This window comes from Lipophrys pholis (assembly GCF_963383615.2).
Source record: "Lipophrys pholis genome assembly, chromosome: 1".
In the NCBI taxonomy this organism is placed as follows: domain Eukaryota; kingdom Metazoa; phylum Chordata; class Actinopteri; order Blenniiformes; family Blenniidae; genus Lipophrys; species Lipophrys pholis.
The window spans coordinates 46,013,165-46,040,695 of NC_137635.1; the positions used below are offsets into that span (position 1 = coordinate 46,013,165).

The following is a 27,531-nucleotide window of genomic DNA, read 5'->3' on the forward strand; positions in this document are numbered from 1 at the left end:
TGGATATAAAAATAACTGTAAATCGTGTCAGTTCCACTCTTCCATGCTTCTATTAGTCACCGTCAGTCATGTATGTATTAATTTTTAATTTGTATTCACTATTTTTCTTTATTCTTAACATAAAATTGTATTTATTCTATTCTTAAACAATCAACTTTTCAATTCCAATCAGACTTTTGGGAGAAACTTGGCTGATCCTGAGCACTACTTTACCTTGAAGACGTAGTTTTCTTGATGAATGTTGGGTCACGATCACGTTGAACCTGAAGTATCTGAGCTTTGTCACCTTCTGTCCGGAGCAGCTGGAAGGATTCTGTGGAAAGATTGAAATGAGTGCCGGAGATCTTTCTACGTGAAAGTGATATTTCTGACTGAACTCACCTGAATCCGTCTTCTCTGATGTGTTTCTCCTTGCGGAGGTCACTTCAATTAATGTGATTTGATGTGGCGGCACACGGCAGCCGTCCAATAGGATGGCCTCCCCTCGTAACCATGGCAACGCTATTTGTGCAGATTTAAGGTATTCTGAGCGACACAATGGTAAATAATGACTGTGAGCATCACAACAGAGCGCGCAGCTCATGTTTCTGTGGATTAGGACCCAGTGTTGGATGGTTTTTCCATTGGTTCCGAGCATGTAACCACTGCGGCTCCTTTAATTGTTTCCCAGCAGCTCTACAGCTTGAATTACCCATAATTAACCCAAACATGTGATGGTCATGCTTTTCACTCCTTTTTACAGAGCAATTGTTCTCCTGCTCACACTAAACCCACATTTGTAAGGAGCAAACCCTCCTTGTAACAACCAGTAATGTAAGAATGCCAATGTATATATTTGGGGCTTTTTGATGTAATAAAGCAAAAAATAGTACATGAATGTAGTAGACTATTTTTTTACTACATGGAGCGACCAACACCCTTCACAACCATAATGTGTCAATAAATTACTCATGTATAGATCTATTATAAATCTATTATAAAAGCACGTAGACGGAGAGTTGTGAGAGCTCCTGATATTTGTTCGTGCTCACATTTGTCTGCGTAGAAAGAGCCTGACGGAAACCCAATGAGCTCTTTTACTGTGGGTGACACAGCCTCCCCACCTCATCATCCTGAGGCCCTGGTCCTCGACATCAACGGAGATCCACAAACAGACACTCCAGCACAAACACCCACAAGTCATGATGCAGTTACTTACCGGTCGAGAGCAGATTGTGCTCCATGTGGCATCTGAAGTAACATGAGTCTGACACGCCTGAGTTGGAGCATCAGACTGGGTGATGAACCAAAAGAGTGAGGCTCCAGTTTGCATCCAAAGTCAAGAAGCTCACAGAAGTGATCCTTTACAGGTGAAGGTTCACTGCTAAAGATCTGAGAGACTCATACTCACAGGCTGGCGAGCCAGAGTGGAGAACTGCTTGAAGTTTCAGGGTCACACCAGGTCTTCTTTACCCAGATTTTTCTGGCTCGTCTTCTGTCATCACGACACTCTCTAAGCTCTAATGAGCAGGCATCTACTGCAGTAGTCCCCCATCTGCTAAACCATTCATTTAGTGTGGACTTTTGAGAGGCTGAATAGTTGCGGACATTTTTCTGGGACCTCTCACTCTTCTACACGGACGACTGAAATGATTCTCACAGCACTGCATTTTGTTCTCATTTATATTTCTCACATTGAGGTTGCACCACAGATGAACACAAAGGATGAAGCGTGTCCCAGTGTGTTCTATCGCTAGTCTATCTTCACATTGTCGGGGGGGGATGAAATATGTCTATTAGCACACAAAGTTAACAGGGCCTATGTCAAATGAAGGTAGCTAAAACAAAACCAAAGGGGAAAAAAATCTTTCCATTCTCTCGTGAGGGAGAATTAACTCTCATTGCTTTAGCAGTGTCGATGCGGGACAACATGGAGGTGAAGAATACAGTGAGCACGTGATGACCTTCCAGGTGAGTGATAAGGTCACAGAAACAGGGTCGGAGTCCAAGTCCTCAGCAGCAGGCTTCTGTAGCACCAATAAAGAGGTCACAGTTTGAAGACTCCTTCAGGGGCGCGGGGCCTTACAGGACTGGCAGCAGGCCTTTCTGTAGTACCAATGAGAGCACAGTTTCACCTTCAGGACCAGGGCACAGTTGGCCGTCGGCTTGTCTTGGCAGGAGTCGTCCACTGCTACTGAAGCTGCCGGCGCCGCCGCTGGAGAAACGGAAGAGAAAGGATGTGAAGCAGGCTCCAGGAGGTATGAGACGCTCATATCTGTTCCTGGTGTAGTACCTGGTGCTTCTGTCGGACAGCTCTGGATCTCACAGCTCTGTCGGGCTTCGGGTTTTAGAGCCGAGTCGCAGCTGTGGCCCCGGGTCACCAGCTCCTCCCCCTGGTAACACTTCACCTCTCGGACCTGGACGCCGCTCCCGCAGGTCTTACTGCACTGAGGTGGTGAAGCAGGAAGTTACTCCTCAATTCATCCACGACACTGATTGAACGCCCACCTCATCGTGCTCCTTATACAAGCGGCTTCATCACTTCATGCTGTTGACTAGTTACACTTAAATCTAAGACCTTTAGACAACTTCTCTATTCCGGGTGACTCAACTATTAAACTACCAAGCCCCAGTAGAACATGGACTGAGAGTCATGACGCTCTGGAGGCCGCCATTGTTGTTATTGTCCCTTCACTTGCACATGCAGAAGAACCATTTACTATGGCCGTGGTGCACATGTGTTGTGCAGTAGCAACATTTCAGAAAAGTTGTGTTTTTCCCCGTTGTCATGGAGACAGAGTATTTTCATAAAATTCCAAGTTTCAAAAAGATGTGTTTTCAGAGGCTCGGAATGACATCATTCAAACTAACTACGTTTTCCATTTTCACTTGAAAACATTTAAACATGTAAACGAGGCTCAAGTCCAGACTTAAACTCCTCGAGCGTCAACAAGGTTTCAAACTCTAAAGACCTCGGGTTTCCATGGTGATGGTTTCTATGTTGACGATCCACAGCTCTCAGGGTGTGGCTCCTTCATGCTCTATTGTGTTTTTAATGACCTTCATTGTTGGGAGTCACATGAGGTTTCATCGGGTTCATAGAAGGTTGACCATGACCCTTTGAATCTGGATTAGAGTTTTTATACACGGATAGAAAGAACAATGTTGTAAATGGGGGAGAGATTGACGTAGAAACCTTCTCATCTATCATGAGGTTTTGTTTTTTCTATTTTCATTTTCACCTCCATCTGTCTGAAGTTGTTTGGGACACCTGCACTAAGAAAAATATTTGAACATTTAATGGGTGATCATAAAATGCCTGCTTTTTTTTAATAGCTCATAATTGAAAAACTTATCAAACTGAAGGTTTACCTCACCATCAGTTTTATCTTTACATTATTATATAATATCATATGTATCACTGGGATCAAACTGCTTCTCCCTTTGTACTTGGAAACCTGTAGTTTCTCACTTACCTGAGCATCTGCACTTCTATTTAAGTTAACAATTTAAGTGTTTTCTCTCAACTAATGCAGCTGGATTTATAAACACATTTCTACAGAGCAGATCAAATCTGAGGTTGCTCCTTCTGAGGTTTTTCCACAGTAAATTGCTGACCTACAGTCGGAGATTTGCGAGCCTCACTGTGACGTCAGTTCACCTGACGGCATGATGTGACCACATACAGAGTAATTTGTGCCGAAATCATGCGAAAATAGCGAACCAATGCTCGTTTCTTCCTGATTATATTTTGAACCAAGAGAATGATTCTTTAACGTTGCAGGTTCCCAAAAAATAATAATTAAAAAAGAGGTGCCATGAGCATAATCGCTCTAGTCAAGTCCATATCTATAGTTTATATGTTTGGGGGCCTTTCGATGAGGAGTTTGCATGTTCTCCCTCAGGTTTTCTCCATCTTCATGTCTCTAAATCGGCCATGTTTGGGCGTGTTCATCTAAACAGCCTTGCGCTAAAACTTGCAAGTCCTTCTACTTTTTTTGATGTCAGCAACTTTCTGCTTTCCGTACTTGCGGGTGATAGCTCTGTAGGAAAGAGACTGCGATGCCGCCAGATCCAAGGTCCAGATAATCGAGGTAAAACTATACTCTTTTCTTTACTCGGTATTAGCAAGTAGTTAACGATCAAGCTCATTCTTTAAATCGGTGCATCCCGAGTTTTCTGTGTATTCGAGACGGCAGTGTCTGTTACCTGTGACCAGGATGTGGTGAACCACTTGGAGCAGGGTCTTTGGAAGCAGGACGATCTGGTCTCGGGTTTGTTGGCTTGTTCGCAGCTGCTGTCGGGGAACTCTTTGAACACGCCTCCTTCCAGGCCGGCGCACACGACCTGGCGGTGCCGCACGCCGCGGCCACAGGTGGCGTTACACTGAAACACGAAGACGAAGAGGACCGCGTGAGTCTTTTTAGATGAAATATGACGCAAAGCATCTGCATGACGAGCTGCAGTTACCTGCTGCCACTCCTGTTCCACCCAGTGGGGGGCGCAGTCTCTGTCTCCACAGGGGTAGATGGCCAGCGGGCGCAGCGATTGGTCGCACTGCTCCTCCGACGTCACGAGGCCGCTCGATGAGCGGCAGGTGACCACGCGCACCATCCGGCCCTCCCGGCACACACCTGAGCACTGCGGCAGCACAGGTAACAGAGGAAAACACAAACATTACAAACAAGTTGGGACAAAGTGGAAAATATGAATAGAAACAGAATGAATCATTTCAGCATGATGACTTGAGTCATGTCAAAAAAGCCGGGGCAGGGGAAAATCAATGGTATCCTACCAATGAGGCTTATTTGAAAAGAACAGTGAGAACTTTTAACAATTCCCAGGATTTAAAGAAATCTCTCACTGTGGATCCTCTGGTAGCATTTCGATTAGAGCAGGGGGGGGTCAAGCATACGGCCTATAGGCCAAAACTTGCCTTTAAGAAGCTCCAATCCAGCCTGCCACCCAACTAAAAATATTGTTCAAATTCAAAGAAAGCGTGGATTTTTTTTAACTAATTTCTTAAGGGTAGTGGACACAACACAACAGTGAGACCTGACCTGAGATATCAGTGATGCTGCCATGAAAGCTTCAAAGCCATGCTGTCCGGGTGAGTTTGTAAAAACATGCATCATTCAACTATAGGAGCAGTTTTTTGGACATTTCACTGTATTTTGCACCAAAAGGAAAACCTTTTAAAGTTTAAATTTAAAGGTTATTATGGCACTATTTTACCAGTCTAGCCCTCTCAAGATGACATTTTGGTGAATGTCCCCTGAACTGAACACCTGATATAAAACGTTTTTTGAGTTCACTGTCATGTTGGAGATCCTCTGCTTGATATTGTAATTGTTGAAGGAAAATGTCATCTGAAAAAGGTGGGAAACAATTAATGGTGACATTAATCAAAATGACAAATATCTATAGGAAACTGTTCTTTTCTGTTGTTTATGTTCCCGTCGTAATAAATTATTAGTTTATGAGATTTACAGATCATTGCATTCTGTCTTTGTGCCAGTGTGTTTTACATCTCAGGCAGTTTTATCTGAAACCCGGAGACCAATAAGACTGAAGAGTGAACTCACGGGTCCCCAGTCGGAGACGGTCCAGCGGCGGTCACAGGGCGGGCCTTCACACTCCTGACTCTCCACCGGCTGGGACGACTTGTTGCACAGTCTCATTTCCATGGAGCAGCGGACGTCTCGAGTGCGGACACCCCGCGAGCCACAGCGAGCCGAACACTGTGAGAGAGAGAGAGAGAGAGAGAGTGAGACACACACGTTCAAGTTTTGGCTGCTCATTCATTTGATCACAGTGGTGTTAGTGGTGTTAGTCATAGTAGGTTCAAGTCCGGGCCTTTCTGTGCACAGTTTGTATGTTGTCCCTGGATTGTTTGGTTTAGTCAAACATGTATTTGAGGTTTAATGGTGATTCTGAATTGACTTGGTGTGAGTGTCTGTTTCTCTGGTGAATGACGGGGACAGAGGAGAAACACGCATTTTATAGACAAACTCACATGTGCTTCTTCTTCGATCTAGTAATTTAAAAAAAATCTATACATTAAATTTCTTGAGCTTATATTTAAGATTTATCTATTTAAAAAGCATCAAATTGACTAATAGATAAATGTGTTTTTTTTCCATTTATATATACTTTATTATAGTCCAATTGAGGTGTGTAACAACAATAATGCAATACTTTCCAATAACTAGCAGTAATGTAATAAAATACAACCATAATTGAGAGAGAGTGCTGCACAGTATTTATTCTCAATCAATGAACATAATGGCGACCCCGTCCAATATGTCAAATTTTAATAGGCAAACTACAGAAAACCTGCAAAAAATTGCTTTTATTTCAATGTAATGTTGTTTTATTCATGTTTTATTACACTATTGGCTACTCTTATAAATGCCACTCAATCAATGTAATAACTTAATAGATCATTGGAAAGAAGGTATTATACAATAATGGCTCACATATCCCATTACACTATTGGTAAGTTGTTACATTATTGTTAATTAATTAATTGATTGTTAGAAGTTGAAAGTAAAACCAATAAAACATATACACAAGCACCAACAATAAAGAACAGTAAAGTTTTATGTCATTAACTCAATGAGCCTTTCTCCTCTTTCCTTTCTGAATTTGTAAATGTGGAGCTTAAACTTCATGATTACTCGTCTGGCTGTTTAGTCATTTTTATACTCCAGCCTGTTGTTTTATTCTCTTGCTTATCCTCGGACGGTGACCAGTGGCGACGGCTTGCAGGGGCACCCACCTCGGACCACTCGGACACCTCCCACTGGGGGCCGCAGCTCTGTCCCACGCAGACCTTCCGGTTGGCGGGTTTGTGCAGGTCGTGGGACAGACACAGGGAGTCGTACACAGAGGAGTCGAGCCCGGGCGACAGCATCTTCCAGCAGCGCACCGTGCGGTACTGAACGCCCTCTCCACAGGTCCGCGAGCACTCGCTCCACCCACTCGTCTCCCACCTGAGGAGACACGGAGGAAGCACTGCTTTTGTTGGAGGTCAGCTCTACGGCATCCTTTCACTTACAATAGGATATATTGAGTGTGAGTTGAAGGGAAGATTAAATGTGTACCGTGGAGGACACTCCTTTCCAGTGCAGAACTCGTGCGTGGGCTCCGGTCTGGTCAGAGAGTCGCAGTAGCTGTCATCCACCTCAGTGCCGTCGTATCGCACACATAGGGCGTAGCTGGTGGTGATACCTGAGAATGAAAAAGAAAAAATTTTCTCTACCAAACATCCGGCACAACGTGTACACACTTGCTGTGATCTTAAGGTTTAAGGGCCTAATTGTGATCCTTTGTGCATCTGGGATTGGGCAGATTGAGAACCAACAGACATGGCGGTAGACATCTTGTTGTCATTTGTTTAACTACAAAGAAGCATGAACAGGAGCCACATTTAGCTCTTGTTCACTGAACTGTTCGGCTCACATTCTGGGTTGGAAAAGAGCTTTTTCCTGACATTCTTCCAATTTAGGTGAAATTAGTGCATCACTTTCCAGGTTTTTGGAGCAGCTGGGAGCATCAGCAATGATTAGATCATGAATTGGTTGAGGCCCCTGCTGACTTGTAGATTGGAGATGTTTTTAAACTCGAAGGCATCCCCAGCTTTTTTTCTGAATGATGGAAAAGAGTAACTGTGTAACTTGGTAGTTCTTGCTTCTACACATGAATACATGTCTGACAGTCACAACTAAACTCAGTGTTTACCCGTTGTGCAGGTGGAGCTGCACGGAGCGTACGCAGAAACCTTCCAGCGATACATGTCTGCCAGACTGATATCTGGCTCCAGACCCACATCGAAGTCATTGCTGGAGGGGAATCACAGACAGACAGTTTATGTAAAGCCGTTTCCAGTCTTGGCTGTTTTTACTGCACAATTCAAGCGGCCAAGGCTTGTAAACCACAAAAAGATGTGCATCTGCTCCCTCGTACCTCTCGGTGTTGGCTTTCTGGACTGCCGACACCTGCTGCAGCTGCACCAAAATGCCAGGGTGTGTTCCGGTTTCTGCGCGAGCAGAATCGGAGTGTGTGTTGGCGATTGCCACCACGTCGGGTTGCATCTCCAGCCGGGGGTCGGTGAGCAGCTCTGCATCTGCTGGAGGCTCGGCTCCGGTTTCCGCCGGGTCACCGTGCGTCTCTTCAACAGTGTGTGTGTTGGTCTGGTTGTAGTGTAAAGCCTCCTGCAGCAGGTGGGGGGTTTCTTCAGGCAGGCCTGCAGGGTGAGCAATCTGACTTCCTATGATTGATAAATAGGAAGCCCTATGGTATCATCTGAAAGAATCTCAGGCTAAAAACACAACCCTTCCCCCTCAAGGCAGTAAAACAAAAACAAGCATCTTATTGGAAGGACAGTGAATCTTTTCTACCTGGAAATGAGAGCAGCAGCGTGTTTTCATCAGCAGTGGACGGCTCGTCAATCGAGTTGGAGGAACTCCCTGAATGGAGAGAAGAACAAGTGAAAACTTCCCAAAGACTAGGTTATAAAGGTTATAAAACTCAATTTAAGTCAATAATTAAGATAAATATTTAGATATGAACTCCCCAAGAGCTGTTTGACCCTATATCTTTGTAAAATCTCTGAAGGAATTGTCCCATAGAATGACAAACATCTAAAATATTGTTAGTAGCAAGTGAGAAAAAAAGTAAAGTGGCATTTATTCTGGAGTTACAAGAATGCTCGCTTTATAAGAAATGATACTAAACGTGTGACTTACTGTAAGCAGACGGTGCGAGAGGTCCGGGCTCCTCCACGTCGTTGTGGCTGAATACATGACTGACATCAGCGGGTCTGTAGACCAACATGGCGGCTGGTGGCGGTGGTGGAGGTGGGCTGGATGTTTGGATCTCCCACACCTCCTCCTCCGCCTGCGCGTGGCTGTTGTAGTGACGGACGGACTCGTCGCCTCGGCTGTTGTTCCCCGAGCTGCTCTGGAGCCCCCGGACGTCCTCGCTGACCTCTACGTAGGTGTGGTTCATGCGTGAGTGGGCGGGGCCTGGGGGGGTTGCTACATCTACCACGCCGTGAGACTTGAGGGGTATCGTGTACTCGTAGGTGATGTGAGGGAGTTTCCCATTCAGGTTGTAGTACTGCACACAGAGGGACAAAAATCACACCAACAGCAGTACAACAATCAGAATGTAATGATGCAAAACGCGTTAACTATTTGCCATATTTTGTTCACGTAAGACTGCACAATATATCGGACATTCATCATCATCATCATCATCGCAACATCAATATTCGCAATAAAAATGTTTCGACACTCTGCATACCAACTTAAATGACCAATCAGAAGCATAATTTCAACTTTACGCCGTTCTGATGACAACAGGCCAGAAAGTAAAAGCAGAAAATTACAAAAATGTGAGAAAAATGACTGAAAAGAAGCAAGTCGACACACAAATTTATCGTAATCGCAATGCGCACAATTATGTCACAAAAGACTAAACAGTAATAAATTATGTTTTAATGCACTATGAATTCATGATCAGAAGAAAGAAAAGTTTCATTAACAGCAATTTATTCACACAAATTGTGTCGTTAACCTTTTTTTTATTATTATTATGCAATCGAGTCACAGCCCTTATTAATTCATACCCGGTAGCCACAGGACAGAAGTCAAAAGAACAAAAATAAAGAAAACCCGGCCAATAAACAACAAAATGCAGGATTCTAAAATGTTGCTTGTAGGATGATTTTTTTTTTTTTTTTTTTTTTAACTAAAACCAAACAGAGCCTAAGTGTGTGAATAGAATAGAAATACTTCATTCATCACAGAGGGAAATTCTTGAGAAATTATCTTAACTTATCTTATTTGGAAATACAAATTCCAAAGCACAAACTCATAAACATCACATACTTTAGTGTTTATTTATCTCAAGTCATATTATGAATGACTCATATTAACTAATAATATGATGCAATTTTGAAAACTATTTTATGCAACTTAGGGTCAAAGGAAAGGTCCATCAATTGCCCACTGGAGGGTTCAATTATAACAAAGCACACATACTTTTTGTAAACAATATTTAAGGATCGATTCACAGTTCATGTCCTTCAGGCCCCGTTTTCACTACGTTTCAAGTGACAACAAATCGTTTTAGTTTTTTTTTGTTTCAGAAAGCTTTATATTTACAAAGCGCCATTCTGGAAATGACGTAGTTTTCGTGTAGGGCCACTAGTGGGTGCTGTCGTTTGTTTTTGTAAGGAAACCACACTTAAAATCTAACGTGTCGTCTTTGAACTACTTTCTATCACACATCTGGTTTTGATATCATTAGATTCTGTTCTTGTTTAGGCCACATATCACAGCTTCATAGCAAATAAACTTGTACTTCACCATGACATTGAGGCCCAGCTGTGTGGGACCCTGAGCGATGATGTACTCCAAGCCGTCGGAGAACACGTTGCTGGGACGCCGGTATTTGAACACCGTTCCCGCCACGTGGAAGTTCTGAGGGTTGTCGAACACGGTGTTCCCATTGAAGAAGAAATGTCCTGCCTCATCCGACAGAGCTGAAGAGGAGCGACAGCGTCCCGGGACAAATGGAGAACAGTGACTTTCATAACCGAGGTACCAACAATAACACCGAGTGGCGACTTAAAGATACAATATGAGAGATGTAAATTATGCCACCTAATAAGAGGGACTTACAAAGCCACGTTTTGGAACTAAGTGGTTTTACAAGAAGTGGTTTACTTGTACAATCCTGCACATATATATTGTCTGCATAATTAATGTTGTGAAAAATGTCTAATTGTGTCAATATTGAAAAACTAGCATTGGCAGTAACATGGTATTAACTTACTACTTATTTGACTAACAGTAATTATTGTTATGAAATATGCAATTACAATACGGTGCAGTTACTTAAATTGTGTTGGTTTACTCACTCTCTACTCACTAACCAACTAACCAATAGACAAAGTCATGCTTACTGTAGGAGTGCGTCAATAATCCTGAACTAACTCAAGTCCTCCTCACGGCAACATAAAATATTAGAGACGCACCAACATCGGTATCCAGTATCGAGTCCGATACTGCTCAAAGTACTCGCGCTTGTGAAAAATCCCTGAAACGACCTAGAATAAGTACTTGTATCGGTACTCGGTATCGGCAAGTCGCTAATGGTTAGTACTCGAATTTGAACTTGTCCTATAAAAAAGTGGTATCTGTGCATCCCTATAAAAGATGTCACACTGCAAGAAACATTTGAATTACTCAGTAATTAGCATCCCTGAATAAACATCAGATTTTCACTTTATTTTAGCTGTATAACTGATCCTATTTCATGTGAACTTAACCAGCAAACTCAGTCACAGCAGTACAAGATTACAGATTTCTGTATCTGTTGAAGTAAGAATATTAAAGGTTTGTTGAAATTGAGAGATGTAAAGATTGCTGAATGTTTTCTTTTGCTCTTTACTGGTTAACTGCTGAATTTACTTGTTTTATGTGAGGAGTATGGACCTTAAAGAAGTTGTAGGTTCTCACCCAGGATGTTCTCAGTCTTGCGTCTCTCCACGATCTGGATGTCTGAAGATCCAGCGGGGATGTTGGTGATGAGCACATAACCTGAAGACAAAACAAACATCCACTTTAAACTCTGGTGATCAAAACATGATGGATAACATTTATCAGTTCCTTCAGTCTTTTATTAGAGGATTCTGAGATGAACCGCATTCTTGAGCCGTTGCAGTCTCACCACACAGTGAATTCTTCCACATTTCCTCTTAACTACTATTTGACGTGAATTATTTTAAATTCATTTCAGTTTAGGGACCACATACAACTCGGTTTGATCTCAACTGGGCCAGAAAAGTAAAAATAAAGCTGATCAACTTAAATCGAAATACCAAAATATCTTAAAAATGCTCATATTGAATGTAATTTTACCACCTCTGCCTGGAAAACCCTGAATTTTCTCTTCAGTTAATGTTTATGAAATTTTGTTCAGCCTGTTACAAAATAGACCTGCATTTTCAAATTTTGGTTTCTGTACCTTTCCAATGACTACCGGAGATATGTCAGGATATAGGAAGTGATGAGGTGAGAGGGCGTTCAGTGGTGCACGGCTGACGTCCCACATGCACATCTGTCTACGTGCGTGTTTGAGTGTGTGTTACCTAACTGTGTGAGTGCCTTCCTGTACGATCCAGAGATGCGCTGGCATGACGTCCCGTTGCCTCCGCACACACCGCATCGGTCCACTGTCTTGCTGCTGTACAGCTGCCCGTCGCAACCTACAGACTGGAGCGGAAAACGGGCTGTTGAGTCAACCAATTTCAAACCTTTACATACTATCTGGATCAATATTGACCCATTTTTGTCAGTTTAAAGTGGTGAAAAAGAGGCTTCTGTTGCCTTGTGGGATTACCTGACAGACGCCTTCGATACAGACTCCTCGGTACTTGGCGTCGCGGCAGAAGGTTCCGTCGTGGGCGGGAACCAGCAGCTGCCGCTCCCCGCTGACCGTGGTGCACTGCAGGTCACACGGCTTATTGGAGATGCTGATGTAATCAGCTACACGGAGAATTTAACAAGACATCAATCTCATTTGTATTGCAGGGGAACTCGGCATTCATTTTAAGATCGTTGACGGGGCTGTGTAACCTGGATAAAGCGGTATCCACTGGTAGTATCTCCTTCCGAAGGCTTTGGCGTTGAACTGGGAACACTGGTGCTGCTTGAAGCTAATGCTGGAGCTGGGGCAGGACTGGGAAACACAACACCACAAAACCAGCTGCATAGCATCATATCAACAAATTGATTTTTTCTAAGAACAGGTGAAGGCCATACCTGGTTGGCACAGAGCTGGTACTGTTTGGGGGAGCCGACACAATATGAGCTGTTCACATTCTGGGTGGTGGAAAGCCTGAAAGGGAGACAGGACAGGATTTACAAGACTGACTGGTGAAGCTGACCTAAACTGGGCTGATACATAGCACAGCGCAGGAGTTGTAATGCTATAAATCACAATATAAGATGATTATGATACAAACCTAATGTAAGGAAACCGCATCCAGACCCACAACGTTGGAATTAGAACAGCTAACAACTTTTGTGGCGCTCAAAGAGAACATGCTGCCTTTACATAATTTGGCCACTAGGTGGCCGTGTTGCGATCAATTCTCAGTCATTTCTTCCGGAGAACAAACACGGAAACAAAAAGTCAATTTCAGGCACGTAGCAGTATGTTTTGATCATTTTTCTTTGATTTTTGTGCTTCTGAGTTCTGCCATTTGGCCTAGAGATATGAAATAATGCTGCAGTAATGAAGTGAAACAAGAATTTATTCTGACAAAAGCTGGATTTATGGTGTCTTTCTTGTGGCAACTTCCTGTTCGGATCGGTCTTCTCGAGGCACCTTCCATGAATTTCACACGTATTGATATTGCAATGACGATAAATTTCCATTATCTTGTGTGACCCTATATAACATTATGGAAATACTTCATGTACTTCTACCTGACGAGATCACACAGGATCATTCAGTAGATTGTATTTTTGGCACTAATAACTTCATTTTTCATTTTTAAACTACACCCACAGAACAGGAAATTAAGAGAAGGGTCTTCATCTATCAGAAGATGAGATTGTGTGATTTTCTTTCAGGTTTCTTTAGTCCTGAGTTTTTTCTTGTTTGCTCAGTGCTGCTCATTCTGCACAAAGCTCCACCAGAAGCAGCTCAGTACTCAGTACAAGGATGGCACACGACCCATGTGAGTTTACTTAGTGGAGATCAAACGTGACAGGAAGTACACACTGATTTGGAGGCGACAACCTACATAAGTAAGAACATACGAATAAGAAGTCCATCCAGGTACACTGTGGTGCCTTCAGGGGATAAATGATTGAAATTAATCTAAAATGGAGCCATTGTTCTCGTAGAATCTGTACAGAAGACAAGCTTGGTATAGAAGTAGAAACTGGATGGAGTCTACATTTTTACCTCGAAGAGAAACTGAAGATTATGGTGTTGATACTGTATAAGTACAAAAAAATCCTTTACAATACCTATATTGCACATGTTGATATCACGAGACATTCGTAGTATACTGCGCAGCCCTAGTGGGTATATTTCCTTCCTTTCATCTCCATCAACCCCTTACAGAACGATCTCCCTCGTGAGCTGATAAATGTCCTTCTGTATTTACTGGAAATCACAACAAAAAGCTAGAAGAGGCTCCAAAGAAGGTGATAGAAATCATCATGTTTTATAGTACAATGAGTTTAGAACTGAAATGTGACAGTAACAGTAATGGAGACCATTAGCGTATATGTGTGTGTGTGTAAGTACTATTTGCACAAAGCTGCAGCCGTTATTGGAGCTGCTTGTTACAGAAACATCGCTCCTCTAAACTCTAAATGTCACAGAATCACTGTTTATTTTACGAGGAAGTCGCAGTGGGCGAGTTGTGGGTGTAATGGTCTGCAACCCGCAGGAAGCCTTCAGTCAGACGAAGGGTTACAAACTGTATCGTAAATCTCTGTTTTCCTCCTCACTACTGAAAACAAGGGTGTTGAACATGAGGCCCATGAGCCAAAATAAAAAAAGCCTCCAATCTATCCCACCAGGCAAATTTTACAAATGTCAAATAAAACATCGAGACCCAAACTGAGATATCAGTGATGCTGCCAAGAAAACTAGGTACCTCATTACGATCAAACGAGCCTCAAAGCCATGCTCTCAGGGTGAGTTTGCAAAAACTCCCATAATGGAACAATTATAGGAGGCGTTTTTTTGGACATTTCACTGGTTTTGCACCAGAACGTAACATTAGAATTGTCTTTATGTTGAGATTGTTGTCACTTTCAGTAGTAATTGTTTGGTTTTGTGAAAATATAGACATTTTCATTGTGTATACGCTGAGCCACAACAAAGAAAAAGTTCAAATTTAAAGGTTATTACGATACTATTTTACAAGTGTGGCCCACTCAAGATGAAATTGGACTGGATGTGACTCTGAACCAAAATGTGTTGATACCCTGATCGATATTTTCGTCTATATTTTCACAAAACCAAACAATTACCACTGAAAATTACAACAATTTCAACATAAAGCCAATTTTAATGAAAGGTTCTGGTTGAAAATACAGTGAAATCTTAAAAAAAACGTATGTAGTTGTTCCATTGTGCATGTTTTTACAACCTCACCCTGAGTGTGGCTTTTATTCACAGACATCAACTTACATATATCCCTCAAATTACTTTTTAAACATCCACCAGGCTCTATTAGTCCTATGTTCGTGATTTTTAGTTAAATGGGTATCCATTATAAGGTAGCTACTGAGGATCATGCAATGGGATACACCCGTCCAACTTTTTTAAAGGACAAGTACAACTACAAGTACTAACCTTTAGCTACTTGCTGATGCCAAGTACTGATGCGAGAAATTGTGAAACGCTATCAAGCCTAATTTATACTCTATAGTCAAACGATATGCAAAGGCTTTGCATCACTGTCAATCATTTCCAACAGCCGCTGCATCGATGCTCCACACACGTCCAACAACCTCCAACCAGACTACCTTGTCTGCAGTACGTATAAAGCAGTGCGGAGCTTTTATCTACACAACTGCGTTCACTGTTAATGAGTGATTCAGCCATCGCTGGTGTGAGAGCTCCGAAACTCTTTAGTATGTAGCATGTCAGCACAGCTCTCAGGAAACTGGCTGTCATCCCTCTAACTCTGCTGGTCCAAATGTCACTGGTGACTCCTGGTTTACTGGTTTACTCCTGTCATTCTCATTAATATGAAAGAACCTCAAAACCGCAAACATTGCTCGTGCCCTCTTGTCTACCTGCCCCTGACATCGTTGACGGCTGACATCACATAATACTCGCCAGGTTGTATCAGGGATCTTTTACGAGTACAAGCATGTTGTGCAGTATTGGACCAGATACTGGTATTGGCATCAGTGCCTCCCCAATACCCGAATGTAGATTAGGAATTTGAGTTAAGAAGTCTTAATGCAGCATTGCAGCTGTTTTGGACCAAGACAATCTTGAGCTGTTGTTACGGATGTGGAGCAGAAGTAATATGAGATATTGGCGGCTATCTGGAGACTATGGAGCTTCGAGAATGTTTAGTTTTCAGTATGGGTGTGCACAAGGTGACATGTTAGCATCAGTGTATAAAAAGAGCTTTACTGTTCACGTTTATTCTGTTTTCTGTCCTTCAATTGCAGTATAGTAAAGAAGTTGTCTGGAACAATTCCAAAAATGACATTGTTTTAAGGGAATCTCACAGTTTATGTGTATCGGAAATGCATGAGATCAGGCCAAAACGAGGCGACCGCAAAGAAAAGTACACATTTGGTTTTGTTGAGAAATAACGGAGTGAGTGAACCTTCTTGGACCAGCTGGCGGAGATAAATCTGAAGCGTTTCAGCACTTTAAATTTTTGCAAAGTTTTACAACACGCGATTTCGTTGCAGTGCCTGTACCGAGAAAATCCAGAAAGCACTCTAGTTTATGGCTGATTCCTAGTGTGTGTGTGTGTGTGTGTGTGTGTGTTAGGGAGGTCCGACAGAAGTCCAGCTCGGAGTTAATGCATCTGTCTTTCGTTAAGTACACCCCCCACAGACACACCTCCCTCTTTCTCAGGCCCATCCTCCAACTCTGTTTAGACACCGAGGTACGAGAGACAGCGGGAGGAGGTGAGCGGGAGGTCACTATGCAAGAGTGTCACATCTAATTGGCAGGAGGTGATGAAGGGGGAGGACGGGAGAGGAGAGACCAGGAGGAGAGGAGGAAGAGGAGGTGAAGGGAAGGAATGAGGGGAGAGAGGGGGAGGGGGGTGAGGGGGGAAGACAGAGGGCCAACTGAGAGGGCAGAGTGGTGTTAATCTTGGTTGACAGAAACTTCCGCAAGTCTGACAGGGCATGTCAAATGTACCAGCGTGGCTGCAAACACAGTCTCTGTCAAAGCTGTACCTCCTCTATGGTGTTCTCCACCTTTACTGCTTTTGGAAAGTCATGGTCAATAGAAAGTGGCTTTTTATCACAAAGGAAATCTACAAGACTCGTTCTGTAAGGTCTCCCTTCAACTTAAAATAAACAGTCAAACGTATTTCTAAAGTCTTGTGACCTTCACACACACTCATCTTACAATAAGTCATATGTCCACCTTTCTGGTGTCTATAATAGTTTAATACAGCTTTGATGTTTGACAAATAAGTCTTTTTTATTTTGTAGGTTTGTTTTCTAGTCATGCTTGGAAAACTCCCTGTTTACACAATGTTTCAAGTAAAAATGCATAGTTTTTCACATTTTAGTTAAAAACAGTTTCCATTTTACGACATTTTGAAAACGGTAGAAATGCTGAAAATGATGTAGTTAGCATGCCAGGCCACAAGTTGACGCTGTTGTTTGTTTTTGAAATGAGATAATACACACATATGCTGAAGTGAAGAAAAAGTGAGAAATGATTAACGTCTTAAAAGTGATTGTTTTGGGTTCATTATTAGGAATTTTCTTTGTTTAAATAACTCCAAAAGCAGGAGGAGCAAAATTATGTTAGCTTTTGGAAATGTAGTTAACATAACTGACGCACATAAAGTACAGTATGATTTGCAAAAACATTATGAGCATTGTTATCTTCATGCATAATGTTGAATATTGTTTATGGCTAGAAATAAAAGTTGTATTTGGTTAGTGGCTGCAAAAAAATGCTTATTTTAGTCGGAAAAGTTAAAAAAGGTTTCTCGCCCTGACACCTGCAGTAAGGAGCTGCTAATTTACCTGCAACACAATAAAGATACACTCTAAAGGAAAACAGAAGTCAGGAAAAGAATCCTGAAAATGTTCATTTATTTGTCTTATCAGATTAAGTTTAAGCTGACATTAAACAAAAGTCATCATGAAGCATGGTGGTGGCTGCATCACACGGTTGGGATGCCTCTGCAGCAGGCTTTAGAGGGCTTTTAATGCTAAAGAGAAATATGAGAAGAGTAAAATGAAATCCTTTATTGAGACCTATCTTCACAGGACTGCAACTGTCATCAGGCTACATCTATGAAAAAAAGAAATATATATCTATACTATAGATATATATATATATATATATCTATAAAGAGCGTGATGATTTCTAAAATTACTCATGACGAGACCGGCTCGATGCATTTTTTTTATGGCATTAGAATTGTTAAACAATATTCAGTTAGTGAGTATTTCTGTCCATTTTTTTAAAGTAAGTTATTATTGGTTAAAAGCTTCTCTCTATCGATCATGATTCCATTTTTATAAGCAACAGAAGGTAAATAAATGTCAAAGACCCATTTTAAATCGTTGAAATATGTCTTGCTTGTAGGACACAACGTAAAACCACAACGCATATGATGGCATCATAATGTTTCCAGACATCTTGCTGAAGCTGTCCAGTAAAGTCGGAGATGTGAGATGTCTAACAAATAAATCACTCGTTATGCCAGTCAGTTAATTTCAATCTGCACATTCCAGCCTACTGGATGATGGCTAAAGCTCTTGTCAATTACTAGAAAACAAACTACTAAAACTCATGTTAGGCAACGTTTCAAGTGAAAATGCATCATTTTCACCTTTTTTAATTTTAGGGAGATTTTTGCATTTACACAGCAATGTCTTGAAAATGAATGTCCACCATTTGATGACAAAATTGAATTGCTATTACGGGTGACTCTCAACTATAAAACTACCAGGAGACTCTGGGCTGGGGGTCATGACACTCTGGAGGCCGCCATATTTACAACGTCTGGGGGAAGCACGCGCAGTAGCTGCGTTTCAGAAAAGTTTATCACTATTTACACGGCGACAGAGTCGGGGTGTTTATGAAACGTTTTCCGTTTTTCACTTGAGAACATTGTCGTGTAAACGGGGGCCTCAGACGTCCAGTAACTCACTACTACCAACGACACACAGAGTTTGCATTGTTCAAATGTTTTATGTTGCATCTCACGGTGAACGATGGAAAAGGAAGACATTTTCCGTTCACACTATTATGAAGGTTAGACCCAACGCAGACAGATTGCAACACATGTGTACCATGTTTTTTTTGGCATAACAGATGATTCAGGTTACTTTTGGAAAAAAAAAAAAAACACTACCTCTGTATGAGACAGTGTCTCTCCTGACTCCTTACTCCTCCCCCACAGTTCCTGGAGCAGGAGGACCAACTGGACCACTCGCCCCACCACTGAAATACTTCCTCCTGAGAGAAGAGATACAAAGCAGCCAGTCAGACACGATAACAGAAAGCACTGTGCATTTCTTTATGTACAGTTCGGGAGCTCGATAGGTGGAGGGGAAGTTCAATTGGGCCATTAACCAGTTTGGGTATGGCAGCAGACGTCATATATGTAGCTTAAATCTGTAACGTTCACGATTGATGATGCCTTCCAGTTGCCTCAGACCTCGAGAGTTTTCAAGCTTAGAATGGCGTAACTCCTTTGGAAGAAAAATGGGTTGAAGTGTTCCAGTTTATGAAACACTTTGCAAGTCAGCCAACAGTATGGATGTGTCCAATAAAACATATTTTTCCAGCTCTTTAAACATCATGCGGCATTTTACTCACAAGCACTGCCTGAATTTACCCTTAAGAAACCCCAACACCAAAGAAAAAAAACACTACACAGAATTCCCAGGTCTAAAGCAGCTGGAACGCAGCATGACTTTGCGTAGAAATGTACATTTGGCATGTTAATGCTACCCTTTAGCCTCTCTAAACCGATAGAGACCATTAGAATGAGTATCATGTAATGCAAGTCTAATAACAATAAGCAATAATTTGCAGTACAACCAAATATTTGGACAGTTGGACGCACCCAGTAGCAGCAGGAAACTGCTACTTTATTTGCTTGCAAGTGTTGGGGCATGCTTTGGTCTGCTCTCAGTTAAATGTGTTTACAAACTGATGACAAGCACATGTAGCTGGCAGTGTCCACGTGCAGAAGAAGAACCATTCGGCGGAGCAGGTTGAAACATGGCTGTGTGATTACGCTACCATTTTGTTGGGTTGTTTGGCGCGGCGACTTTCATCGTTGTGCGACGGCAGATGGACGTCATGCAGCTCCGCCCTCCCTTCACTACTGTCCTGACAGACACACACAGAGAACACGACACACAAACACATGAACATGGCGAACAAGCAGGCTGAAGGTTCTACGTCTTTCGAAGGACTTGGTCTTCTGACCGTTAAGTCGAATTTATATGCAAAGAAAACGCAAAGGCTACGCGTTGCCGCGAAACACCTCCGCAGAGCCGCATCGCCCGACGCACACCTCTATGTGCAACGCCATGACACTGACCTCATGTGTCTTTCTTCAAGGAAAGCTTTCACAGTTTTTATCTCGATGGCAAGATGCATTATCATCTTGGAAAATCATGTCATCATCCCCAAACATCCTTTCAATTGATGGAATAAGAAAAGTGTCCAAAATGTCAACGTAAGCTTATGCATTTATTGAAGATGTAATGACCGCCATCTCCCCAGTGCCTCTACCCGACATGAAGCCCCAGATCATCAATGACTATGGAAATTTCCATGTTTTCTTCAGGCAGTCGTCTTCATAAATCCCATTGGTACGGCACCAAACAAAAGTTCCAGTGTCATCACCCTGCCCAATGCAGATTCGCAAATCTTTTAGGGCAGGCGGCTTCTTACAGTTCGGTCACAGACGTTGACTCCAGTTCACGCCCGTTTGTTCCTCATTTGTTTTTGCTGTGCATTTTCTGTTTTCAATACATATCGCTTTAAGTTTTCTGTCTTGGCGCTTTCATGTCTTCCTCGTTCTACCAGCATGCTCGCCTTTTACAACCTTCCCACGCTGTTTGTACTTGGTCCAGATTTTGGACACAGCTGACTGTGAACAACCAACACCTTTTGCAACGTTCCGTGATGATTTACCTTCTTTAAGAAGTTGGATAAATCCTCTCCTTTGTTTCAACTGACACTCTCGTGTTTGAGCCATGATTCACGTCAATCCACTTGGTGCGGCGGCTCTCCAAGGTGTGAGCACTCCTATTTAAGTGCAGACTAATGAGCAGATTTAATCTGATGCAGGTGTTGGTTTTGGCAATGGAAATTTACAGGGTGATTCCATAATTTTTTCCTCAAAATTGAGTGATTCCATAATTTTTTCCATCTGCTTGATCTAAAAAAAAAAAAAGCAATTGTTATTGACTATACCTATTTTATTTCTTGATTTCTTTTAGTGTTTCTTAAAGCCAGGAAGTTTCCATTTTAAATGACTTTAGTTTTGTGGCATGTCTGATCTGCTTTTTTTTACAAAACTAAACAACTGAATGAACATCCCCCACGACTGGTGACTCCATAATTTTTGCCCGGGGATGTAGTAAATGAAAACTTTATTGGAGAAGCGCTGTTAAAATGTTGAGTGATCAGCACACAGTGGAGTTTCCCTGTGCGTGTCTCTGACCTGTGATGGACTGTTGACCTATTCAGGATATAACCTGTTTTACCCATAATCAAATCTAGATTAACAAGATTGATTTGACAAGTTTTTGAAAGTAGTCTCTTTTGAGACTTTTGAAGGCATTGACTAATAAGTCAAAACTACTGTGGATTAATAAGGAGTCATGATTACTTACTATACAAATTAGACTGCATATTGTAAAAAGATGAAGAATGTTTCACCAAAATTCTGAGAAACTAGTTTTTAAAGACAGCGTTTTACCTCCTGCTGACTAACGTCTAACTAAAACTTTCTGCTGCTTCTCACAGAAAGTTAGCGATCCTCAGAGAAATTATAACGGTGCTCCACCAACTCTAAAGTACAAAGTGACCTCTACCTTGTGCAAAACTCACTCACTGTTTGATTCACGTGCACCGGAGAGTGAATATCAAGTGCCTTTACAAACACAACTTGACAAATGTGTCTCAATGTGGAGGCACCTTGACGCTTAAAGAAATGATCCATTCAGCGGTTTTACTCTCATCTCTCCCACGGTGCACAGGAAGAGGAGATTGAAGAGCATCAGCATGAATCAGAAGGATGTGGCTTGCTTTGAGTCTTGGGGAGGTGCTCCTTTCCTCATCCTTTTTTTTTTTTTTTAACCACCAACATGCAAACACATACACAACAAGGCTCAAAATCCCACCACCGTCTTCTCTCAGCAGGGTCCTAAACAAGCCTACACAAGCTCCCTGCAGTCAGATTACCCCGTGGCTAATTCGACACACACACACACACACACACACACACACACACACACACACACACACACACACACACACACACACACACACACACACACACACACACACACACACACACACACACACACACACACACACACACACACACACACACACACACACACACACACACACACACACACGGACGATGAGCAGCTTGTGAGGTGAAACGATGCAGTAATCATGGTTTGCGATCAAAGAAAAAGCAATTAAAGTGCTAAGACAATGACTAGGAGTGCAGAACAATTGTGGCACAAGGTATTTTGGCAGCAGAATGCTAGAATGTACAGACGAAATACATATTCAAAAAATACCACTACAGATATATTTTTTTTGTAGTCAAAACTGAGGGAAATTGCAAAATAAAAAATACAGACCCGGCACAAACGTCCACCTCGGGCTATGCAACAAGCTAAGAATAAGGACCACAATGTGTTTTTCCACATTGTTCATGCTACGGAGCAGGGGTCCCCAACCTCCGGGATGTGGACCAGTACCAGTCCGTGGATCATTTGGTACCGGGCCACAAAGAAATAAGAAAAGCTATTGGAATTTCCATTAGTCTGCATTGAATTTCAGTTTCAGAAACTCTTCACTTTCGTCATCACTTCTTTCCAGCACTTGACTCGTAGCAGGGTTTTTTTTCATGCGTCGTACGCCCTCAAACTAACGAAAAGCAAACATCGATGAAGAGCTTCTTTGAAAGGGAGGAAAGGCCAAAGGATGAAATGAGCCTCGTCTCTTAGAAGCTATTCACATTGCAAAAGCAAAGAAGCCCTTTACAATCAATGAAGCGACAATAATGCCGTGAACTTTCAGGAGGTGGCTGTAGTAAAAACAAATTGTAGCAAAGGTTTCTATTTCGGCTCCCACCATAACGAGATGAATTGTGAAATAGTGGAAGATGTTAAAGCGGAGTTGATTCTGCAGTAGACTGGACATAAGGTACACACTCTGGGTTTCACTGTCTCCCATCAGAATCAGATGTAAACAAGCTCCACTGAGTCTTATATCATATAAATTACAACGCGGTAACTATAGAAATATATGTGCATATTATAAAATAATAATTATACATTTACAGTGTATGCGTAACCAATGAACTCCATATGATGCACTTTATAGTGCTTTGTTATGTGTGCTACATCCCCTCATACACCCTCCTGCCAGTCTGTGGAAAAATTGTGTCGCTTAAAACTGGTCGGTGGTACAAAAAGAGTTGGGGACTACGGATATAGAGGACCTATTAGAATATTGTTTATGAAGAAATAAAAATGAATAGAGTCCACCAGGGATGCAATCCTTAAGTATAAAGGGAGAAATGTCTGCTACTTTGCTAAATAAAGGATTATACGCAAAAACAAATTGCCTCCCTGATAGTCTATGTGACAGAACAGACAGATTTCATACATATCTGTGTTTTCTCAAGTTGAATTAAAGACTATTGTTGGGGTTTGAAAATCCAATATGTCTTGCCTTGTGGGGTTCAGGTTATATATTGTTTTATGTTGTGTTGAATCCGGACACACTTGGACTGTCGGCAGGCCGGTTGGGCAGCAAAATTTGGTCTGTACCATCTGGCTGAAGTAAACAACAGCCTACCTGGATACATCTGAAAGTTTTGTTCAGAATTTTTGGGAGACTTCACACCAGTGGGAACTTTAAAGGTGGTAAAATCTGCAGTCAGAATTTTTTTTTTAAGGGGGGGGATAAAAGAGGACACCAGAGGCCTAGTGTAGTCAGATTAGCCAACCTGTACCCTCGTCATCTGTATTCTAACAAAAACTGATGACAATTATTGACTGCGTATAATTAAAAAAAAACATTTACCCACATGTTTTTTTGTTTCTATTTTACAATCCTATGTTTTCTTTTCTATCTGCCTGCACAAGTACAGAAAGGCTGATAAATGTAAATCTAGTGCACATGTGCAGTCCTCCACATCTCAGAAAAGTTTAATTTTTTATCCTTTTAACAATGAGAATTTCAAACAGCACCAATTTCAGAGGAGACATTGTCGGATAAATAATAAGGCTGCACAATTTGTTTAAAAAAAAAAATCCTGAATATTGAATTGACTAAATTGTGTAATTAACTACTTTTCATTAGAAAGTCAAAATTATTTCAGACACTGTGGACCCGGGACCAAAGTCAAAAGCACAAATTACAAGGAAAATTAAATTACTTTTATTTGTAAGAATAAATCATGAACATCTACTTAGGCCCCTTCTGTATCACGTTTTCAAGTGAAAACAGAAAACTTTGGTTGTCTGTTTACACGACAATGGCACTCAGAGCCACTGAATATGCAACTTTTTGAAAACGGCTCCCAAGGTGGAACTTTTCCAAAATGCTTCTTTCTCCAGGGAAAAAAAACTACTTTTTGAAAACGTTCCAATTCCGTCGCCATAGAAATGGGGGTAGAATACACCTTTTTGAGAAACGGTCCGACTCCATCTCTGTGGAATCAGTGGTTAAATATAACTTTTCAGAAATGCTGCTACTGCACACTGGAGACTTTAATGTCGAAAGTCAGCTGTAATAGCAATTCAAGTTTGTCATCCGTCCATATGAATGTCCGTGTACTCGCCCTTGTTAATGTTTATAGTGTATCGTTCAGTGCTTGCATGTGTTTGTCGTTTCGTGTCAAAAACAAAAAAACAGCACCCACTAGTGGCCCTACGTGCTAACTACATCATTTTCAGCGGTTTTGCCTTTTTTGCTTTAACAGACATTGTTTTCAAAACGTTACAGTGTAAATGCGAAACCTTTCTGAAACGGGGCCTGAGTCAGTCTTGATCAAAATCTATATCGTGCATGTTGACATGTTCAATATATCAAATATAATCTTTTATTTTTTGTTAACTTTTGGCTCCGCCATAGCACTTTAGACCCTGTTTCCCACTACCACCACCACCACCTGAAAACTCTCTGGATCCGCCCCTGAACTTCTGATTTTGATGATTTCCCAGCTCGTTTGCTGTGCAGACTTCAGTCAAACAATGCATGCTGCTCCCAAAGCATCTCATGGAGAAAGTACCGCAGGAGAAGAGTGACACTGGGGCGTCTGGAAACACTTCTCCTCCGCAAACCCCTCCACAGACGGAGTTTGGGCCAGAAAGGACGGGGAGAAAAAGCTTCAACATACAGTTTAGAGGTAAAAACAAACAAAACAAAACAACAATAGCGAGGTTTAATTAAAAGTGACAGACTTGTGAAAGTGAGCGAGCCCCCTCGCCCTCCCTCTCTCTCTCCCTCCCTCCTCCCCCCCGCCTCCCTCTCCTTCGACACGGAGACATTTACCTTAACGGTCCGGCCGCCGGTCAGCGGGGCCGCCGGGCGGAGCAGCAGCGGGAGCAGGACGGAGCAGACCGGGAGAGCCAGGCATCCGTTACCGAACATGGTTCATTCATGTCACGGAGCGACCTCCGCTCCCCTCCTCTCTCCCCTCTCCTTCTGCCCTCCTTCCTCCTCCCATTTCGACCCGCCCTCTTTTTCTTTTTTTTTTCTTTCTTTCTTTTTTTCTTTTACAGAGCGAACTAAGCCTTCTCGTGCTCATCGCGCGCACGCGCACGCCTCACCAGGCGCCACTTAGGAGTCACGTGACGTGATTTGTTTATGTTTTCATAGTTTCACTATTCTTTCATTTTTGTATATTATTGTCTTCAATATGTGTAAAACAACTCTGAATACAACAACCTGAATTATTATCATTGTTGTTGTTGTTGTTGTTGTTACCGCTACCATTATTAAAATAAAGTTTGTTTTTCGTTTAAAAAAAAATTAAAAGTTTAAACTCTTTTTCTCTTCTATAGAGCAGGATGGTCTACAGAGCAGGGGTCTGCAGCCTGTGGCTCTTTGGCCCTTCTGTAGCGGCTCCCTGAACCTTTCACAAAATTATACCTAAATAAACATTTTATCTTGTTTTCATTTTATCTATGCACACAAAGTCATTTTCAACAAGACTTTGAACTCTTGGCTAAAATTGGGGGGGCTAAAGCTAAAACCATATGAAATGGAAAAAACTGCTAAAACAGCTTAAAAGACTAAAATTATTTGGTTTTCTAAAACAAAAAAGCTCTCAATATCAATATGCACGATATACTGTATACTCCCCTCAAACAGTATTCAAATAGTGAGGCTAATCCCTTTGTTTTATTTGTAGACCAAAAAATCGGGATGCACCGATACCGATACCAGTACTGGGTATCGGGTCAGATACTTCATTACTTGTACTCATCCTTTAAATATGTGATATTGGTGCATCTCTACTTTAATCATTTGGGTCTGACATCAAATAATCAATACAAGACCAAAGATCAATATCCATCTATACGTAACATCCAGAAGTGGGCCCAGAATGGAGCCTTGAGGAACTCCACATGAGTTCGACCGTAAAATCACCCCTGATCATTTTCCACGTGAAATAGTCATGTTTTTCTCTAAAAGATTGCTTTGTGATGACTATGTTGTTATTGGCACCATACAAATAGCCCCAACCTTTTTCAAAGGTGTTTTTACAGCCTTGTAGAGCAGCAGGCCAGGTGCTCCAAATCTAGTGAGTGGCAATCAGCTGTTGAAGAGACATGGAAGTTAATAGGCAGCTCACCCACTTGCAGACACAGCCCTGGGTCATCACACTGAAAGGCAAACTGCCAATATTCTGACTGCCGCTTGAGGAAAGAGACTTGCTGCTACAGTGATTCATCACCGAACAGTGCATAAAATAGATGTTACTGAAGTCTTACATGCTGCACCTCTGTACTTCTGAAAACAGAAATGAGACATGACTTTTTAATTTGTCAATTTCTCATTGAGGTTTAGTCTAAAATGAATCATGTGCCTTTTTTTATGAGTTAGGAGAACACATAGTTGATGTATCCTTCTACACAGAAATAATAAGCACCTCTCTAAGTGTTGGTATGTATACTTCAGTAAGCATCTTACTCCTGTTGCAGTGTGTTTCTGATTATTGTGTTTGTCCTCTTAGTCATCACTGTCTAGTCTCTTGGTGGTTGGTTTGTGTGTCCCTGCAGGTGATTACTTCTTTCCCGCATTGTGTTTCCAATTCAATGTGTTTGTAATTGAGATTTTTTTTTTGTTTTTGCTTCATTTATTCTTTCAAAAGTTTCAGTTTCATGGAAAGTTTGTAAAAACATGCATAATGCAACAGCTGTAGGAGAAGTTTTTGGACATTTCACTGTATTTTGAAAAAAAAAATAGACACAACAACTGAACTGTCAAAGAGTGTATTTCTACTTAACAGTCTGAATTCTATAGCGAGAGAGAGACAGTAACCATTCAAATAGTTTTTTTCCT

The 27,531-nt window shown here is 41.8% G+C and overlaps 1 protein-coding gene across 4 annotated transcripts; it reads right to left on the reverse strand.

Moving 5' to 3' along the window:
- Positions 1-1,645: 1,645 nt before the first annotated feature.
- On the reverse strand, positions 1,646-25,670 carry LOC308118848 (ADAMTS-like protein 2). Of its 4 annotated transcripts, none has more exons than XM_080478482.1 (20): positions 25,516-25,670; positions 19,999-20,088; positions 19,103-19,206; positions 12,816-12,891; positions 12,630-12,732; positions 12,394-12,539; positions 12,143-12,266; positions 11,511-11,591; positions 10,356-10,531; positions 8,730-9,102; positions 8,382-8,450; positions 7,948-8,251; positions 7,723-7,823; positions 7,086-7,212; positions 6,761-6,974; positions 5,565-5,720; positions 4,450-4,620; positions 4,189-4,365; positions 2,273-2,426; positions 1,646-2,194 (listed from the first exon to the last, which is right to left on the reverse strand). In XM_080478482.1, exons 1-20 carry the CDS (start codon positions 25,612-25,614, stop codon positions 2,046-2,048), a joined length of 2,994 nt encoding a protein of 997 aa, XP_080334608.1. In that variant the 5' UTR covers positions 25,615-25,670; the 3' UTR covers positions 1,646-2,045. The 4 variants fall into 4 exon arrangements, with proteins under 4 accessions (XP_080334608.1, XP_080334609.1, XP_080334607.1 ...); XM_080478483.1 differs by having other exon boundaries at positions 7,948-8,227; positions 25,516-25,658; XM_080478481.1 differs by having other exon boundaries at positions 1,926-2,426; positions 7,948-8,227; positions 25,516-25,652.
- Between the last annotated feature and the right edge of the window lie 1,861 nt (positions 25,671-27,531).

What these genes read in the sequence shown, in the direction of transcription:
- LOC308118848 (XM_080478481.1), bottom strand. Translation starts at nt 25,614, where the DNA reads ATGTTCGGTAACGGATGCCTGGCTCTCCCGGTCTGCTCCGTCCTGCTC. An exon ending in GTATCGAAGGCGTCTGTCAG is followed by an intron (nt 12,267 to 12,393) that starts GTAATCCCACAA and finishes TTTCCGCTCCAG; the next exon opens with TCTGTAGGTTGCGACGGGCA. An exon ending in GCTGCTGCTCTCATTTCCAG is followed by an intron (nt 8,228 to 8,381) that starts GTAGAAAAGATT and finishes CTCACCCTGCAG; the next exon opens with GCCTGCCTGAAGAAACCCCC.